Source organism: Gopherus flavomarginatus, chromosome 5, assembly GCF_025201925.1.
Source record: "Gopherus flavomarginatus isolate rGopFla2 chromosome 5, rGopFla2.mat.asm, whole genome shotgun sequence".
Lineage (NCBI taxonomy): Eukaryota > Metazoa > Chordata > Testudines > Testudinidae > Gopherus > Gopherus flavomarginatus.
Genome location: NC_066621.1, coordinates 5895043 through 5912933, shown reverse-complemented (window position 1 = coordinate 5912933; position 17891 = coordinate 5895043). Strand labels below are relative to the sequence as shown.

Below are 17891 nucleotides of genomic sequence, written 5' to 3'. Positions count from 1 at the left end.
GGCAATATCACTGGATTCATCATATGATGGACATAACCGCGCCCATTCGTGGATTTTTGGGGAAGTGGAGCCAGCTGCTGAAGGGTTTTGTCTCTTCCACTCCATTACAGCCAGTTCATGTTTCTGGATCACAATTTGGGCTTGTCTCTGGGCCTCAATTTCTTTGTCTTTTAACTCCAGGGCTTGCTGCCTCTCTCTTTCCTTCTCCTCCGGAGCAGCTTGCTGTGTTAACCTCTGGGCTTCCATAACCCTTCTGTGTGTGGCCTCCTCCCTGGGTGACTCTTCTTCTGTTTTCTCCAGTTCTTTCAGTTGCAATAATCTCTCCTTTTCTGCAACTTGAAGCCTAAAAAGCTCCAACTTTGCAATCGCTTCACTGCTTTCACTCATTTTCCTGTTCTTATGTTCCTACTTCCCTTTCCCAAAATAAGCAAAACAGAAAATAACCAACCAGTAACCACTTTGTCTGTTCTCCAGCCACCACACTTAAAATCACTGCCAGTGTCTCAAAGCATTGAGCTGTGCACAGAGCCTGCTCCATTATGCCACTGTGACAGGTTTGGTCACAGAGACCCCCCTTGGGACTGTCACCTGATGTGCTGAAATTACCTCTGAGCCGGTTTTCCCTGCCAGCTTGGGACTTCCAGCACCCTGCCTTGTTGAGCCAGACACACAACCCTGCCGCAACACAGACCCAGGGTCTGGGCCACACCCCCAAAGCTGCAGGCTGTAAGTGAAATCATCTCTGCAGGTTACCTAACTCCAGCACCCAGACACCCAGCTCCCAATGGGATCCAAACCCCAAATAAAACCATTTTACTCTGTATAAAGCTTATACAGGGTAAATTCATAAATTGTTCTCCCTCTATATCACTGAGAGAGAGAAATGCACAGCTGTTTGCTCCCCCAGGTATTAATCACTTACTCTGGGTTAATTAATAAACAAAAGTGATTTTATTAAGTATAAAAAGTAGGATTTAAGTGCTTTCAAGTAATAACAGACAGAACAAAGTAAGTCACAAAGCAAAATAAAACAAAAACACACAAGTCTAAGCCTAATACATTAAGAAACTGAATACAGGTAAATCTCACCCTCAGAGATGTTCCAATAAGCTGCTTTCACAGACTAGACTCCTTCCTAGCCTGGCCCAATCCTTTCCCCTGGTACAGCCCTTGTTAGTTCCAGCAGACATCTTAGGTGTTAACTAAGGGTTTTCACATGATTGGCTGCCCTCTCTGTCCTGCTCCATCCACTTTTCTAGCTTTGGCACAAGGCAGGAATCTTTTGTCTCTCTGGGTCCCCACCCCTCCTTCTAAATGGAAAAATACCAGATTTAAGATGGATTCCAGTATCATGTGACATGGTCATATGTCCCTGTGAGACCTCATTCTTCATTACCCATGGGCTGGCCCACACGTACACAGGAAGGCTTGCAGGTAAATAAACCCATTCACAACCAATTGTCCTAATCAATGGGAGCCATCAAGATTCTAAGCCACACTTTGCAAAATTACAATAGGATTCTGAGTTATGCTTCATATTTCTAGCTTCAGATCCAAGGACAATACATGCATACAAATAGGAGGAATATATTCAGTAGGTTATAACCTCTGTGACGATACCTTATAAGAGACCTTTTGCATAAAGCATATTCCAGTTACATCATATTCACACTCATTAGCATATTTCCATAAAACATATTGAGTGCAACATCACACACCCCCATGGACACAAGCCCTGGTCTCAGATATCCCTCATGGGCACATGACCTGGCCTCAGATCTCCCCCGACACAAGCCCTGGTGTCAGATTCCCTCTGTGGGCACACATCCCGGTCTCAGATCCGCTCCCCACCCCTCCGGACTCACGCCCTAGCTGTCTCCAATACTCAGCAGGGAAGAGGACGGTGAGAACAGATGCCATGATGGGGCAGCAAGGGGCCCCTCAGTGCTGCCACTAACACCCCAGTGCCCAGCTCCACCCAGCCCCGAATAAGACATTGAGCCAGGGTCTGCAACTACAGGAAGCCGACGGTACCTTATATCTTCCTGCGTCTCTCACACATTGTCTCTAATCTGCAGATCCCATTTAGCATGGCCAAAGTACGCAGAGGTCCCTGCAACATCCAGAAGACCCTGGGACCGTCAGCCTGGCCAAGTGTCATGCTGTGATGAAGTGGGTTTTTCCCCTTATTATGTTGTACGTGAGTCTATGTGAGTGTTATTGTTTTGCAGGAACACTGTGTGTACCTCAGTTCACCAATACCCAGGTGGTGGGAGTAAGTGTGTGTGACTTTTGCCGAGACGCTCGGGGGCAGGTGAGGCTGCTCCATCTGCCTGCACCTGCACCTGCACGTAAGTGATGGCTGATGCCCTTCCTAACCTGAGATTCAGGAGGGAGATGCAACCAGGTAACACTTTGCTTGGGAAGCAAGACAAACACTGGAGGAAGGAAAACAGACGTGTCGGAGATCCGGCTGCCCACCTCTGCTCAACCTCGCTGATCTCCTGTGGTTTGCACTTCAGTTCCTGGCTCAGCTCTTTGTGATCCGCCAGGCCAAAGGGGTTCCTGCAGATCCCGGTGTGGGGAAAAAGTCCTGCTGGCGGCCAGGAACTCCATAGCCCAGGCGCTGGAGAGGTGCATGACTTGGATATTATGGTCCTGCCGTTGACAGGTTGGCCGGAGGGGTGACGGCTGGCGGGGAGGCCAGAGGGATGGTGATGGCTGGCGGGGTGGCGATTGGCTTGTTCTGGGCTTGGTTGTTGGCAGAGGGCGGTGCCTCTGAAATGGAATTGGCTTGTTCTGGGCTTGGTTGTTGGTGGGGCTGTGCCTCTGAAATGGGATTGGCTTGTTCTGAGCTTGCTGTGAAAGGCAGAGCAGCTTTGTTACGTTTTGAGGCTTGGCAACACCAGGGCACCAGGCCCGGGACTCCCCCAAGATGGACTTGGCTGAAAGTCACTGATTTCCATGCTAACAAGTCCTGTTCTATACTGTGTTCCTGTCAACTAATAAACCTTCTGTTTTACACGTTGGCTGAGAGTCACTGTTGAGTGCAACATGGGGGTGCAGGGCCCTCTGGCTGCCTCAGGGGTCCCGACCAGGTGGACCCGTTGCAGGAAGTGCACGGACAGGGATGCTGAATGCTCCAGGGTCAGACCCAGGAAGGCCATAGCCGAGAAGGTTTCTTGCTCTGGACAGCGTGCCCTGAGGGGAGTCATACAGAGCAATTCCAGGGCATCAGGGTTGTGATTCTGTGCCAACTGGTTGCACCTCCCTCCTGGTTCTCAGGTTAGGAAGGGCATCAGCCATCGCTTTTATGCATGCAGCTGGAGCAGCCTCACCTGCCCCAAGGGTCTCACACCCTTATTCCCACCACCTGGGCATTGGTGACTCACATAGGCTCACATACAACATAACAAGGGGAAAAACCCACTTCATCACACATGCAGCTTGTCCATAGCTCTGTGGGGTGGGGACAGGTCACCGTCAATGTACCCTGCAGCCTTGGGGAAGGTGCACTGGGGTGGGAGCCAGGAGACCACTGGGTCTGCTCTTCAATCTTCAACTTACTGCAATTTCCATACAGATTCCCCCTGAGTTCAAACCCGGCTGGTGACTCATGTAGGTAAAATTAGGATGTGATCATGCAGTTAAAGGATGGTGTCGTAATGCACATGGTCAAGTGCGCAAAGTTAAGGTTGTTCAGGAAACCTTAACTGTGGCAATTGCTGATTCTGGAGGGTTTGACTCTGCAGCCTTCCCTCTCAGTCTGCAAACCTGCCCACGTGTTACACGAACCATGGCACCATGGGAGGAGCGGGACGGCCTTGCACTAAAATGCCTGGTTACAAGGATCTTTTCCTCAGTGTGTGAATTAAATAAGCCAGATTCAAAAGAAGATTGGCGCAAGAGAAATTCCATCCCGTGCCTCCAGTGGGTCACCAGTCAGGATGGAACCAGCGACCTTCTCATGCCCCCACAGGGACCCTGCCCCCAAGCTGAAGGAGACATTGTTAGTGGTTATGTGGCCTGGCCACTGGAGAGGGACATGACACAGGTTTTGTTTATACAACCGTTGGCTAGAGGGCAGTAGAAAGTTGGGGATCAGGAAGTTTTGGCTTTATCCCTAGCTCTGAGAGGGGAGTGGGAGTTAGTGGTTAGAGCAGGGGGCTGGAACCAGGACTCCTGGTGTCATTGGGTAGTGCCTGTCTGTTGCTCAAACGCAGTGAGTAGGATTGCCAACTTCCTACTTGCACAGAACCGAACACCCTTGCCCCACCCCTGGCCCTGCCCCAACCCTTCTCTGAGGGGGTGAGGCTGTAACTGGGGGGTGCTGACTCTGGGGTAGGGCTGGGGATGAGGGGTTTGGGGTGCAGGAGGGGGCTCTGGGCTGGAATGTGGAGGGGTAAGGGCTCCAGCTTGGGCTGCTGGCTCTGGTGTGGGGCTGAGAATGAGGGGGTTGGGGTACAGGAGCAGGATCCAGGCTGGGGCCGAGGGGTTTGGGGTGCAGGAGCAGGAGCAGGATCCAGGCTGGGGCCGAGGGGTTTGGGGTGCAGGAGCAGGATCCAGGCTGGGGCCGAGGGGTTTGGGGTGCAGGAGCAGGAACCAGGCTGGGGCCGAGGGGTTTGGGGTGCAGGAGCAGGAACCAGGCTGGGGCCGAGGGGTTCGGAGGGTGAGAGGGGGATCAGGGCTGGGGGTCGGGGTGCAGGCTCTGGGCAGCACTTACCTCGACCAGCTCCGGGAAGCAGAGGGCACGTCCCCGCCGTAACGTGGAGGTGCAGCCAGGGGGCTCTGGGCACTGCCCCGCCCGCAGGCACCGGCCCTGCAGCTCCCATTGGCCGCGGTCCCTGACCAATGAGAGCTGCGCGTGGCGCGGAGCCCCCTGGCCGCGCCTCTGCCCAGGAGCTGGGGGCGGGGACGTGCCTTGGCCCCGCTGCGCCTCCCACCGGACTTGCAGACCGGAGCCGCCACGCCCCTTTTCCGACCCCGGACACCCGGCAACCGCGCCCCGCCCCCAGGGGAGCCAACCCCCTGCCAGCCCGAGGGCTCCGCCCCGCCTCCCAAAGCCCCAATTGGACCATTTAAGAAAACAGGAAGTGACGATGGCCGACGGGGCGGGGCACCGGAAGTGGAAGGAAAGGTACCCGGAAGTTCCCGGGATGGCAGTCCCGCCCTGTGCCCTTTTCGGTGCCGGTCACGTGGGGGCGGCGCGGTGACGTACCCGGCCCGGCGCAGCATGGCGGACTCGGCCTCGCAGGTGCTGCTGGGCTCCGGCCTCACCGCGCTCTCGCAGCCGCTCATGTACGTCAAGGTGCTGGTGCAGGTGAGAGCGGCCCGGGACCCCGCGTGCCCCCCCCCGCGCTCCGAGCTGCCCCGCCCCGCGGCCCGTGGGTGGCCCCAGAGCGGCGCTGCGGCTCGGGGGGTTCAGAGTCCAAGCGGCGGGGGCGGGGCCTGGCTCTCCGCCCCTCCCCCAGCACAGGCAGGGCCCCGCCCTCTGCGCTCCCGGCCGGCCGGGGTGTCCGTGCAGCGGCCCGGGGCCTTGCGCTGCTGTGGGACCCAGGACTGAGCTCCCCGCAGCTGCCTCCTGTACGGAGCCTGGATCGTGCGAGAACCACCGATCCCCAAGTACCAGGCAGAGGCCATAAGTGCCCCCCCCCGGCACCTTGCCCCCTTTGAACCCACCCTGACTCTGTCCTGCCCCCCCCCCCCCATGTACCCCGGTTTGCTCAGACCACAGAGCGAGCACCCAGCGGTTACTGGAACAATTTACTGAGAGAGGCACAGAAATCCAGGGGCCGGGAGATCTTCGCACCTCCCCATGAAGCAGAATCCGCTCAGTCACAGGGAGGGGTTTCTGTGCCTGGCTCCTAGCGCAGAGCCCTTGCTCGGAGAAGTGGGGAAGGCGTCTTTCTCCGGTGCAGGATTTCGGCCTTGTTGGGGAACGTGACCGGGCAGGAGCCTTTGGGACCAGCACATAGCTCTCGCCTGTTGTAGAAGAAATGCCTCTTCCTGGGCTTTGCTGCCGTGAGACACTCTGCAAACTGCCTGTCGCACTCACAGGCCATCCTGCCGCAGACGCTCTGAGAGCGGCACTCTGTCCCCGACTGGCTACACGCAAACTCATAGGGCTGCCACTTCACTCTCCCCCGGCACTCTAAGGAGACCCTGGCGTGGCGGTAGCAGCAGTCATGGAGGAAGCAACACTGGTCCACTGCATCTAGGGGTGTCCCGGAGCCCCCAGTTCCACAGTAGCACCCGTACAGGTTGAGAGCGAACAGCGGGGTCTGCAGTCTCTGCCGGTAACACCACAGAGTGAGACCCAGCTCCAGAAGGCTGCGTCTCCCTCGCCTGCTGCATTGAGCCTCATGGGCAGACTGTGACAACAAGGTCACCAGCATGAGCCACATAGCAAATTTCATTGGGTCCGTGGGCATCTGCTTTGGGGGAGCCTAAACGATCTGACGCCCAGAGTGGCTGGCTGTCTTTCTGCGGCGCTCTCCTCCAATCCTGTGCTCCGTAGAACTGCCCAGCTCCCTTCTGCTTTACCTGGTGTTGCTGGCTGGCTGTCAGGTCTTAGCCCAGTGTAGGAGCCCACTTGTGGCCATCATTGGCTGGAAAGAGGCCATGTTCCAGGGGCGGGAGAGCATTTAACCCTTGAGCCCCCAGGGCGGTCCCTTGTACTCCCAGACAGTGGCATGATGGAGGCATCTCACTCTAGATCTGCAGGGCATGCAAGTGTCAGTGGTGAAACCCCTTGAAATTGTTGTAAAGCGAAACCCATTTGTAACCAGAAGGAGCAGCTGGGAGATCAGCAGAGCTGCTTGCAAACCAGATTGCTGGGAATGACCTATGCTTGTCAGGATCATGCTGACTGGCTCTGGATCTGTCTGGCAGGCGCCCCACGCTCAACAGCTTTATATCTAATCTGGTGTCTGGAGTGTGTGGATACCAAGGATGATAAGGGAGAGCTCCAGATGTGTGCAGGGCTCTTCACAGATACTGGGTCTTGCCACCTACTCTGGGAAGATGGAATGAACGAGGGTGATGTGCTGTGCACTGGAGGAAGCGGGCCAGGGAGGGGGAGTGTTGGGGAAAGGTATTGTCCAGAGATGGGAGATGATTTAATTCAGGCTTGGTCCTTAATTTTCTTTGGGGGAAAATAATTGAATGTATTTGGGACTCTTCTGTGAAATTCTAAAGAGCAGCCACCCGGGCTCACGCTCTCCCTGTGTCTTGCTGACAAAGGGTTAACCCGCAGGCTGAGCTGGATCCCTCCCACTGGCGAACTGTGGAGGCATTTGGGTCCACCACTAAATATAGCGTCTTTGGCTTCTGAACCCTTCAATTAGCAGCAGGGCACTGACAGTCCCGGGCCAGAAGGAGGCACCAGAAAATCACCAGGCTTTGTTATGGCCCATGGGCAGATTGCTGCAGACTGTTTGTTTGTTTTGAAGGTGGGATATGAGCCGCTTCCGCCGACCCTGGGCAGGAATTTGTTTGGGCGACAGGTTTACCAGCTGCCGGGGCTCTTTGCGTATGGTGAGTCCCTGTCTGTGGCATGCATGTGGATTTGGGGATAGGACAGGAAAGGAAGCCGCAAAGGGCGGGGGTTGTAGTGACTGGTGTGAAGATGGAGGAGCCCTCTGTGCCTGGGGGGTGAGGCCAGACCTCTCTGCTGTTCTGGATTTCCTGGGGGGATTCCACCCTTGGGCTGTGCCACCAAAGCTGGTGTGTTCTGAGAGAAGGAGTCTGACTTCACCTCCAGATACCTTGTCACCCTGGAGAGAGTGCACTGAGCTGGGAACCAGGGGACCAGGAGTTCAAATCTCACTTCTACTCACTGCTGTCTGTATTTCCATGCACTTCACAGCTCTCATCACTAACCACGATCCCGTACCCCATCCCTAGCAGGCGGACAAGCATTAGCCCTCTCTCTAACAAAGGCATTGATCGCAAAGCTGCACAAAGTCATTTCATGAAGAGCTGGGACTAGAGCCCTGGTCTCTCACATTGCAGACCCACTACCTAGCAGAATGAATGTGCCAAACATATGTACCTTGGTTAGCCTATCGCAAAGTCATATGCTGCCTCCTTGATTCCTGATCTCCAGAGTGCTGCTGCTGTGCGCCCAGCTGGCAAAGCGTGTGTCAAGTCCCCTTTGTGGCTGGCTCACAGAGGATGTGACCATGACTCTTGTAGCCCCAGTGCTGGAAGTCTGCCTCTCTGAGGGCTCACGGGGAGGGGAAGGGCCTGGCAGTTATGCGTGAAGGAACAACTCATGTTTCTTTAATCGCACAGCAAGGGAACGTCCTTTAAAACAGGCTTTATAGGCTGGGGTCGTGGGGTAGGCACCCCTCACGTTTGTGGTGTTTCGCAGCTAAGCACATTATGAAGATAGATGGAAGAGCCGGGCTCTTCAAAGGTTTGACTCCCAGACTCTGCTCAGGCGCCATCGGCACCATCGTACACAGTCAGGTGTTACAGGTACGCCGGGCGGGGCTGGAAGGTCGTAGCAAACCCCTCGCGAGCAGCTGTCTGCATGGCCGCAGCTGGCCCACCCTGGAGGGGTTGGGTAATTCACAGGGGGCGGTTGGACTTGTCCAGGTCCAAAGGGGGTCCCTTGTGCTCTTGCTCCACAGAGAGGCGACGTCCAGAGGGCTGAGTTCTGGCCCAACAGGGTGTCGGCTCCTCTCTCAGGGCTCGCTGTGATTTCTAACGGGCCCCGGGGCTGTCTGCCCTGTGGGAGTGTTGGAGGCCACTTGCTGTCAGTCCCCATAGCATTCTGTCCCATCCCGGCCTACCCAGGCAGCTGCAGCCTGAATGTGGGGGCAGCGAAGCCCTGATGCTTGCGTGCCCCTCCCTGGCTGCCTGGGCCCAACGAGGCCTCCATACCCCAGTGGCCTTTGTTGTGCTAACCCTGTCCCCTTGTTCCTTAGCGGTACCAGGAAGCTGACCAGGAGGAGGTATGTCGGAGCTGGTTTCTGGGTCCTTTCCCTTGTAGATACCCCTCCAAGGTCTGCCTTGCCCTAGGGAGAGGGGAGATGGTAGGAACGTGCCTTCTCAGGAGCACAGGGGGTTGGGGAGATGTCCACTCATGCAAAGCCTGGTGAGTTCAGGGAAGAAAGGGGGCGGGGCGGTGGCCTGGGTATATGGGCCCAGCGAGCTGCAGGGTGGGCCTGGCCTGGCTCGCTTTTAGGTGCTACTGCACTGGGAATATGGAATAACAAAGGGGACCAAGGCTGGCCCTGCTGATCTCCATCCTGGCTCTGTAGGAGGGGGCAGTGTCATTCGGGGAGTGGGTAGCGGGGAGCTCTCCTACCTGAACCTCTCTCACTCCCTCTCCCCAGGAGCCTGGGTCCAGCCTCAAGGAGCCCCTGTCCTCGCTGGAGCAGGTCATCAAGGAGGTGAGTGAAGGCCCACGCCCAAGGGAACTTAGTGGCCAGGGCAGCGTGTGGGGCTCGCAGATCCTCCATTGCTGGAGCTGGATCCCTCTGGGGTGAAGTGTGTCATGCTGTCTGGAGGGCTCACGCCTGTGAGTGCCTACCTCAAGGCAGACTGTCAGAAAGGGGGCAGCGACCCCAGGCTGGGAGCGTGTGCTGGAATTAGATTTCATCAATTGTGAGCTGCTGGATCCCTGCAACTGTCTGACCATGGAGTCACAGACAGTCCCTGTACACTCTTCAGCCTGTCTTGCCATGCAGACAAACTGGACTTAGTGATACATGGTCACTTACTCCAAAAATCACATCACATTCAGGTTGCTTTCAGTCCCAAGGGACCAGTCACTTACCCCAGATCACTCAGCACCCTGGGTCTTACACCAAAGACAGGTGTAGCCAGTCCTGTAATAATCTATCTAAAGGTTTATTAACTAGGAAAAAGGAATGAGAGTTTTGTACAGGTTAAAGCAAGCAAACAGACCCACCAATGAGTTACCGTCTGAATCCCAAGAGTAACAGAGTTGTAGTGAGAGACAATTCAAAGTGTCTTTCCAGGCAGACCCAGGAGGCAGCCCCTGGGGATCTCTGGCTTCAGTTTAGAGTCCCTGGCCCTTCAGAGTTCAAACAGCCAAAAAAGGGGGAAATTTGCCTGGGGCTTTCTTATTTCCTTCATTCAGCTCTCAAGCCCACACGACAAGCTTCCTTGCACCTAGCGTTTCCCAGGTGCAATAGGGCCATTAACCAGTCGTGTGTATGGTGGTGCTCTTTGATGGCCCATCTGATTTTGCTAGTCCTTGCGGTTGGGTGGGGGACAATTCCCGGGCCTGAGCTCACAAATTCAGGTCAAACATTTTCAGAGTTCTAAAGCAAAATATACCTATTTCCTTGCGGCCTGGAATACAGACACTGCAAGTGAGATGAACGCAGGCAGCCCAGCCAAGCATTCCATAGAGTCTAAACACTGCATTTGGGAGGACCATGGGCTGTTATAGCAGGGATAAGGGAGAGGCAAGACAGAACTGGGGTGCCGTGGGGTGTCAAATCAGTATCTTAGATGTCTGTATATTAATGCAAGAAGCATGGGGAATAATCAGGAAGAACTCAAAATGCTAGTAAATAAACACAGTTATGACATAGTTGGCATCACAGAGACTTGGTGGGATAATACGCATGATTGGAATATTGGTATAGAAGGGTACAGATTCCTCAGGAAGTACAGGCAGGGGAAAAAAGGGAGGAGGTGTTGCCTTATATATTAAAAATGTAGACACTTGGACTGAGGTTGAGATGGAAATAGGAGACAGACTTCCAGAAAGTTTCTGGGTAAGGATAAAAGGGGTAAAAAACAAGGGTGATGTCATGGTGGAGGGGTCTACTACAGACCACCTAACGAGGAAGAAGAGGTGGATGAGGCTTTTTTTAAACTAACAAAATCATCCAAAGCACAGGACTTGGTGGTGATGGGAAGACATCAACTACTCAGACATCTGTTGGGAAAATGACACATTATCCAACAAGTTCTTGGAATGTTTTGGAGACAATTTTTTATTTTAGAAGGTGGAGAACGCTGCTGGGGGATTTAGATTTGATTTTGACAAATAGGGAGAAAGTGGTTGAGAATTTGAACTTGAGTGAAAGTGATCATGAAATGATAGATCATGATTCTAAGGAATGGTAGGAGGGAGAACAGCACAATAAAGACAATGGATTTCAAGAAGGCGACTTCAGCAAACTCAGGGAGTTGGTAGGTAAGATCCCATGCGAAGCAAGTGTAAGGAGAAAAACCAATTGAAGATAGATGGCAGTTTTTTAAACAGACATTATTAAGGGCACAAGAGCAAACTATCCCACCGTGTAGGAAAGCTAGGAAGTGTGGCAAGAGACCACCCTGGCTTAACCAGGAGATCTTCAATAATCTGAAACTCAAAAAAGAGTCCTACAAAAAGTGGAGACTAGGTTAAATTACAAAGGATGAAAATAAACAAATAACACAAGTGTGTAGGGACAGAATTAGAAAGGCCAAGGCACAACGCGAGATCAAACTAGCTAGAGACATAAAGCGTAACAAGAAAACATTCTACAAATACATTAGAAGCAAGAGGAAGACCAAGGACAGAGTAGGCCCATTACGCAATGAAGGGGGAAAAACATAACAAAAAATGTGGAAATGGCAGAGGTGCTTAATGACTTCTTTGTTTCGGATTTCACGAAGAAGATTGGTGGCGATTGGACGTCTAACATAGTGAATGCCAGTGAAAATGAGGTAGGATCAGAAGCTAAAATAGGGAAAGAACAAGTTAAAAATCACTTAGACAAGGTAGATGTCTTCAAGTCACCAGGGCCTGATGAAATGCATCCTAGAATACTCAAGGAGCTGACTGAGGAGATATCTGAGCCATTAGCAATTATCTTTGGAAAGTCATGGAAGACTGGAAAAGGGCAAACACGGGGCCAATCTATAAAAAGAGAATAAGGAAAACCCAGGGAATTCCAGACCAGTCAGCTTAACTTCTGTACCTGGAAAGATAATGGAGCAAATAATTAAGCAATCAGTTTGCAAACATCTAGATGAAAATAAGGTGATAAGTAACTTCACTGATTTGTCAAGAACAAATCGTGTCAAACCAACCTGATAGGTTTCTTTGACAGGGTAACAAGCCTTGTGGATAGGGGGGAAGTGGCAGATGTGGTATATCTTGATTTTTAGTAAAGCTTCTGATACTGTTTCTCATGACCTTCTCATAAACAAACTAGGGAAATGCAACCTAGATGGAGCTACTTGCTATAAGGTGGGTGCATAACTGGTTGGAAAACTGATCCCAGAGAGTAGTTCACAGTGGTTCACAGTCATGCTGGAAGGGCATAACAAGTGGGGTCCTGCAGGGATCTGTTTTGGGTCTGGTTCTGTTCAGTATCTTCAGTGATTTAGATAATGGCATAGAGAATACACTTATGAAGTTTGCTGACGATACCAAGCTGGAAGGGGTTGAAAATGCTTTGGAGGATCGGATTATAATTCAAAATGATCTGGAGAAGTGGTCTGAAGTAAATAGGTTGAAATTCAATAAGGACAAATGCAAAATACTCCACTTAGAAAGGAACAATCAGTTGCACACATACGAAGTGGGAAATGACTGCCTAGGAAGGAGAACTGCGGAAAGGGATCTGGGGGTCATAGTGGATCACAAGCTAAATATGAGTCAACAGAGTAACACTGTTGCAAAAAAAGCAAACATCGTTCTGGGATGTATTAGCAGGAGTGTTGTTAGCAAGACGAGAGAAGTAATTCTGCTCTACTCCGCGCTGATTAGGCCTCAACTGGAGTATTGTGTCCAATTCTGGGTGCCACATTTCAGGAAAGATGTGGACAAATTGGAGAAAGTCCAGAGAAGAGCAACAAAAATGATGAAAGATCTAGAAAACATGAGCTATCAGGGAAGATTGAAAACATTGGGTTTGTTTAGCCTGGAAAAGAGAAGACGGGGGGACATAAGTTTTCAAGTACATAAAAAGTTGTTACCAGGAGGTTCTTAACCGCTGAGGCCAGAACAAGAAGCAATGGGCTTAAATTGCAGCAAGGGAGGCTTAGGTTGGACATTAGGAAAAACTTCCTAACTGGTTAAGCACTGGAATAAATTGCCTGGTCAGGTTGTGGCAGCTCCATCGTTGGAGATTTTTAAGAGCAGGTTGGCCAAACACCTGTCAGAGATGTTCTAGATAATACTTAGTCCGGCCATGAGTGCAGGGGACTGGACTAGGTGACTTCTCGAGGTCCCTTCCAGTCCTAGACTTCTGCTTAAGCCTTAAAAGGCGAATCCCTATCTTGAGCGCAACTGCCAGACAGGTGACCTGGTCTGGGCTCCAGCTAGGAGATTATCCGTTCTCAGCTAACACCTGCAGCCTGGGCTAGAGCTGGCGTCTGGCCTGCCAGGGTCACTGTGCATCCCCATCTCCCCCTGCTAGAGCCCTCCCTTCTCCTCCCGGCCCAGCGAGTCATCTCCTAGCACTTCCCCCTTGGCAGGGTCCTGGCTGCACCTGCTCCCTGGGGTGTCCATTGCTTTGTACCTCTCTCCACCCCCGCACCATGGCATCACTCCCCTTCCCTCCTTTCCTGCAGGCTCTTGGCACATGCACATGCCCCACACGCCACATTTCATCAGCAGGGCACGGTGTGGCAGCCTGATGTCCTTCAGGCACTGCCTCCTGCTGCACTCCAGGTGCATCTGGCTGTGTGGGACGGAGGCCTGGGCTTGCCCCCAGTGCTAGGCATCCAGTCGCCAGTGGCCCAAGCTGCAGGGCTGTGCTGATTTTGGCCAGCAGCATGGCCAGTGGCAGAGTGGCATGTGAGCTGTGAGGCGCTGGCTCCTGGCACCTTCCATCTCATGCAGCCTGGGAACGCTCAGACTCAGCTGCCCCCTGAGCGGCTCCTCCCAGCATTTCCACCTGCCCCCCACTGCCCCATCTTCTGCCACCTCTCTCCCACCGCCCCCATGCCACGCCTGTCAGCCGCACACGTGCCCAGGCTGAGCCCTAATGGACCGTGTCTGTTCCAGACCTCCCGAGAGATGGTTGCTCGTTCTGCCGCGACACTCGTCACCCATCCCTTCCACGGTAGGTACCCGGCGCTGTGGGGGTGGGGCTCACGCCCAGCCCTGCTCCATGTGATCCACCCACGGAAACCAGAGGTGAGGTAATGGGATGGGTACAATTCAAGGCCCAGCCATTCCTCAGCAGAGCTCTGCCCCGCGGCCAGGAGGCACCTGGCTGAATCAGCCTGTTAATCCTAGGCTGCTGGGGCCTGTGAGCCCATGCTGATGCCCTGAGTTCAGAGGGCAAAGGCTCCGTGTCTGACCCCACAGGAGTGGGGCGGTGGGGGTGCAGCCCGGCTCCCCCACGCTGACCCTGCTGTATCTGGCTCTGCCCACAGTGATCACGCTGAGATGCATGGTGCAGTTCATTGGCAGGGAAACCAAGTACAGGTAAGGGCACGGTGAGAGGGGCCGGGACCGGGTGTCCTGCAGGCGCTGCCGGGGCAGTGGGTATTTGGTGTGGTCTGGGGGGTGGAGGGGAGTTGGCACGTGGGTGGCTGGCAGGGGGCAGTTGAGGACTTGCTAACCCGCAGTCCCTTCCCTCGGGGAGCCACATGTGACAGCGTCCCTCTCCTCTCTTCCGTCGGCCCAGTGGCATCTTCAGCCCCTTCGTCACCATCTACCGGGAAGAGGGCATCCTGGGCTTCTTTGCGTGAGTCCTGTGGCCAGGAGGCAATGGGAGCCCCTGGGAGGCGGGTGTGTGCACCCTGCGGGGGTGGGAACGGGGAGTGGGAGCCCCTGGGAGGCGGGGGTGGGAACGGGGAGTGGGAGCCCCTGGGAGGCAGGGGTGGGAACGGGGAGTGGGAGCCCCTGGGAGGCAGGGGTGGCAATGGAGGTGGGTGCCCTTGAGACATGAGGGCCCATCCAGCTTGTCAGGGAGGGCAGCAGGGACTCTTCTGGCCCAGCTCCACCCTATGACTCGGGAAGGGGCTGTGAATTCTCATCCCAGCTCCACCACTGGCCACTGTGCTGTTTCTGGGCCCTGCATCACATCCCAGAGGTCTCCCAATCTCCCCTCTGCTGGCAAGGAAGTTAGGGTGCTAGCCTGCGACTCAGACACCTGGGTTCACTCTGCCACGGGCTCCCTGTGAGGGAGCAAGTCCCTGAATCTCGCTGTGCCGCAGCCCCCACGTGCTGCACGGGGGAGAGAGCTGCCTTGGATTGTGGGGCGGGGCCCAGCTCATCTCTGCAAGAGAGGGGCTGCCCCTTATGCTGGCGGGGGCTCCTGCCAGCCTGGGCGCGGGGGGCACCCCGTGCTCACTCACCTGCTGTGTTTCTTTCAGGGGGCTCGTTCCCCGGCTGCTGGGTGACGTGCTGTCGCTGTGGCTCTGTAACATGCTGGCCTACCTCATCAATACCTATGCACTGGAGAACGGGGTAGGCCTCTGCAGCATTGTGCTGGTGGCTTCCCAGGGTGTAGGACCTGCAGACAAATGGAGTTCGGGAGGGCTGGGGGGGTGACCTGCTCGGCTTGGGAAGGTCTCATCTCTGCTGGGCCCGACCTGCGCTCCGCTTTGTGTGCTAGTCGCCCAGCGCCTGGCCGGGGAGCCTATCCTAGCAACGGCCACGACCCGCGTAGGGGCAGTTTGGGTTTCAGGCCCTGGTGGAGCCCACTGTGCAGGCTCGGTGTGGGAAATTGGGGCAGAGGCAGCCCCCTGTGTCTGGGGATGGAGGGACCGGGCTGTGGCAGGGTTCGGGTTTCCTTGTTCAATGCGTTTCCCTCCCTCTCCAGGTCTCCACCATCAGCGAGATGAAGAGCTACTCACAGGCTGTCACTGGAGTGCGTGTGTAACCCCTACTCTCCTCTCAGGGGTGTGGGGAGGTAGCCCCACAGAGCTGCCCTGGGGTGGGAGGGGCCAGTTTGAGGGAACCATGAGGTGTTAGGCTGGTGCCCTTACGTGAGTCTAAATCACTAGCTGGTGCTGCATGGTGGGTGAGCGCTCCACCCTCTAGTGCACCTTGGCCTGGCCTCGCCCCAGGTGCTCTGCCCAGCCGGCCCCCTCCCACTGCCCTGCCCCTCCAGCCCATACCTGTCCTGAGCAGGCACTGCTGCCTGGCTCACACCATGTGCTCTCTGGTGACCTGGGCAGGGAAGGACAAAGACCTCCTCGCCCAGGAGTAAGTCAGTGAGTGCCAGGGTCCCAGCACATGGAGAAGACTGCAGCAGTGCCCTGCTGTGCCGGGAGCTGCACAGATGGTCTCTGCCCCACGGAGATGCCCTCCCTCTCCATTCCTTGTGCCCCTTGGAGCTGGGGGGCCTCCGGGCATGGCTGCGGAGCCAACGCCCTGCCCTGCTAACTGGCCCGTCTCTCATGCCTGCAGTTCTTCGCCAGTATGCTGACATACCCCTTTGTGCTCGTTTCCAACCTGATGGCCATCAACAACTGTGGGTGAGTGCCCCGCACGCCGGCCCGAGCCAGCTGCACCCTTTCCCTACGATGCAAGGCTGTCTGCCCCAGCTCTGAGGAGCAGGGGACGCAGTGGGTCCTGTACAGGAGGCAGCGAGAAGCAGCATCTCCTCGCCACATCCTATAGGGTTTGCTCTGGGATGACGATGTTCCGGCCCCTCGGGTGCTGGGGAGAAACCCTTCAGAGGGGGAGTGGAGCTGCTGTCATTGGCTGCTGATGTGGAATGCGAACAGCTGGCACTGGCAGGCAAGAGGGCTCTGCCCAACCTGACATGGAGCTCATCCCGGCTGTGCTTGTAGCTCGCCCCCTTCCCCTCGCGCAGGCTCCTGTGGCTCCCCTCTTCCCCAGACACTTGGCAGCCTCTTGGGCTCCCTGGCCATGGCCCTGCAACGCCTCCCCTCCCGTGTCACGCTTGGCAGGAGCGAAATCACGGGTTGAAGCCTCCCAGAATAGACCCGGGCGTGTTTGGGTGTGACAGCCTGTCCCTGCCGCCCTGCAGTACAGCTGGGACTTGGTAGGATGGTGGGGGGAGATCTGCCCTCCCGAATCAGCCTTGCCCCCGGCCCCCTGGGAATATTGCTGCGGCCCTTGGCCATCTCACTAGACAACACCAGCTCTGTCCCCAGGAGAAAGGCTGCTCTCCTGGTGCCCATCTGCCCTGCTGTAGTGCTGGGGGCAGGGGCAGGAAGCTCTGGCCATGGGGGAATGGACAGGGGGCAGCTGGGGATCCTAGGACCTGGCCTGAGCCAGGCAGCTCTGTCCAGTTAACACTGCATAGCCCAGAAGGGCTCAGACAGGAAGTGGTGCTCGGGAGGCCAGGGAGGGCTCTGGGAAGAGGCTGTGGTGGCCAGCAGGGGGTGACTGGCTGCTGGAGAGGCCTTGGTGGGGCACAGTTTGAGCTGCATTAACAGGCTTGGAGCAGGGCTTGTGGCCCACTCCCCATGCGAGGGAGTGGGGGGCACATGGGACACCGCTCAGTGCTACTTCCTCCCCCCCCCTCCTCTCTTGCAGGCTGGCTGGTGGCCTCCCCCCATATGCACCCAACTACTCCTCCTGGTTAGACTGTTGGAGCCAGCTGCTTAAGGAGGTATGTCCTGGCCTCGCCCCGGCCCCATAGTGCAGTGATGCCGTGTGTGGGGCAGCCGTGCCTGGCACTCATAGACTCTAGGACTGGAAGGGACCTCGAGAGGTCATCGAGTCCAGTCCCCTGCCGTCATGGCAGGACCAAATACTGTCTAGACCATCCCTGAGAGACATTTCTCTAACCTACTCTTAAATATCTCCAGAGATGGAGATTCCACAACCTCCCTAGGCAATTTATTCCAGTGTTTAACCACCCTGACAGTTAGGAACTTCTTCCTAATGTCCAACCTAAACCTCCCTTGCTGCAGTTTAAGCCCATTGCTTTTTGTTCTATCCTTAGAGGCTACAGTGAACAAGTTTTCTCCCTCCTCCT

General features: G+C 55.2%; 3 protein-coding genes across 9 annotated transcripts in view; 1 reads left to right on the top strand and 2 right to left on the bottom strand.

The window, feature by feature from the left end:
* Positions 1-932: 932 nt before the first annotated feature.
* LOC127051395 (collagen alpha-2(I) chain-like) lies at positions 933-5235 on the bottom strand. The gene is made up of 2 exons (XM_050953658.1): positions 4724-5235; positions 933-2859 (listed from the first exon to the last, which is right to left on the bottom strand). The coding sequence occupies exons 1-2, from the start codon at positions 5233-5235 to the stop codon at positions 2253-2255; spliced, it is 1119 nt and encodes a 372-aa protein (XP_050809615.1). The 3' UTR covers positions 933-2252.
* The window catches only part of MTCH2 (mitochondrial carrier 2), a 60135-nt gene continuing 47447 nt past the window's right edge, over positions 5204-17891 (top strand). For 3 of the 7 annotated variants that reach the window (XM_050956938.1, XM_050956939.1, XM_050956940.1), the window contains exons 1-12: positions 5204-5320; positions 7452-7536; positions 8375-8481; positions 8934-8960; positions 9345-9401; positions 13991-14048; positions 14365-14416; positions 14619-14678; positions 15310-15403; positions 15759-15810; positions 16349-16416; positions 17447-17522. In XM_050956938.1, coding sequence (XP_050812895.1) covers positions 5234-5320; positions 7452-7536; positions 8375-8481; positions 8934-8960; positions 9345-9401; positions 13991-14048; positions 14365-14416; positions 14619-14678; positions 15310-15403; positions 15759-15810; positions 16349-16416; positions 17447-17518 — 819 coding nt within the window. In that variant the 5' untranslated portion in view covers positions 5204-5233 and the 3' untranslated portion in view covers positions 17519-17522. The remainder of the gene's footprint in view (positions 5321-7451; positions 7537-8374; positions 8482-8933; positions 8961-9344; positions 9402-13990; positions 14049-14364; positions 14417-14618; positions 14679-15309; positions 15404-15758; positions 15811-16348; positions 16417-17446; positions 17523-17891) is intronic. The other 4 variants (XM_050956941.1, XM_050956943.1, XM_050956942.1 and 1 more) reach the window with 2 other exon arrangements.
* Positions 5865-7445, bottom strand: LOC127052878 (phospholipase A2, minor isoenzyme-like). The gene has a single exon (XM_050957015.1). It carries the CDS (start codon positions 6429-6431, stop codon positions 5865-5867), a length of 567 nt encoding a protein of 188 aa, XP_050812972.1. The 5' UTR covers positions 6432-7445.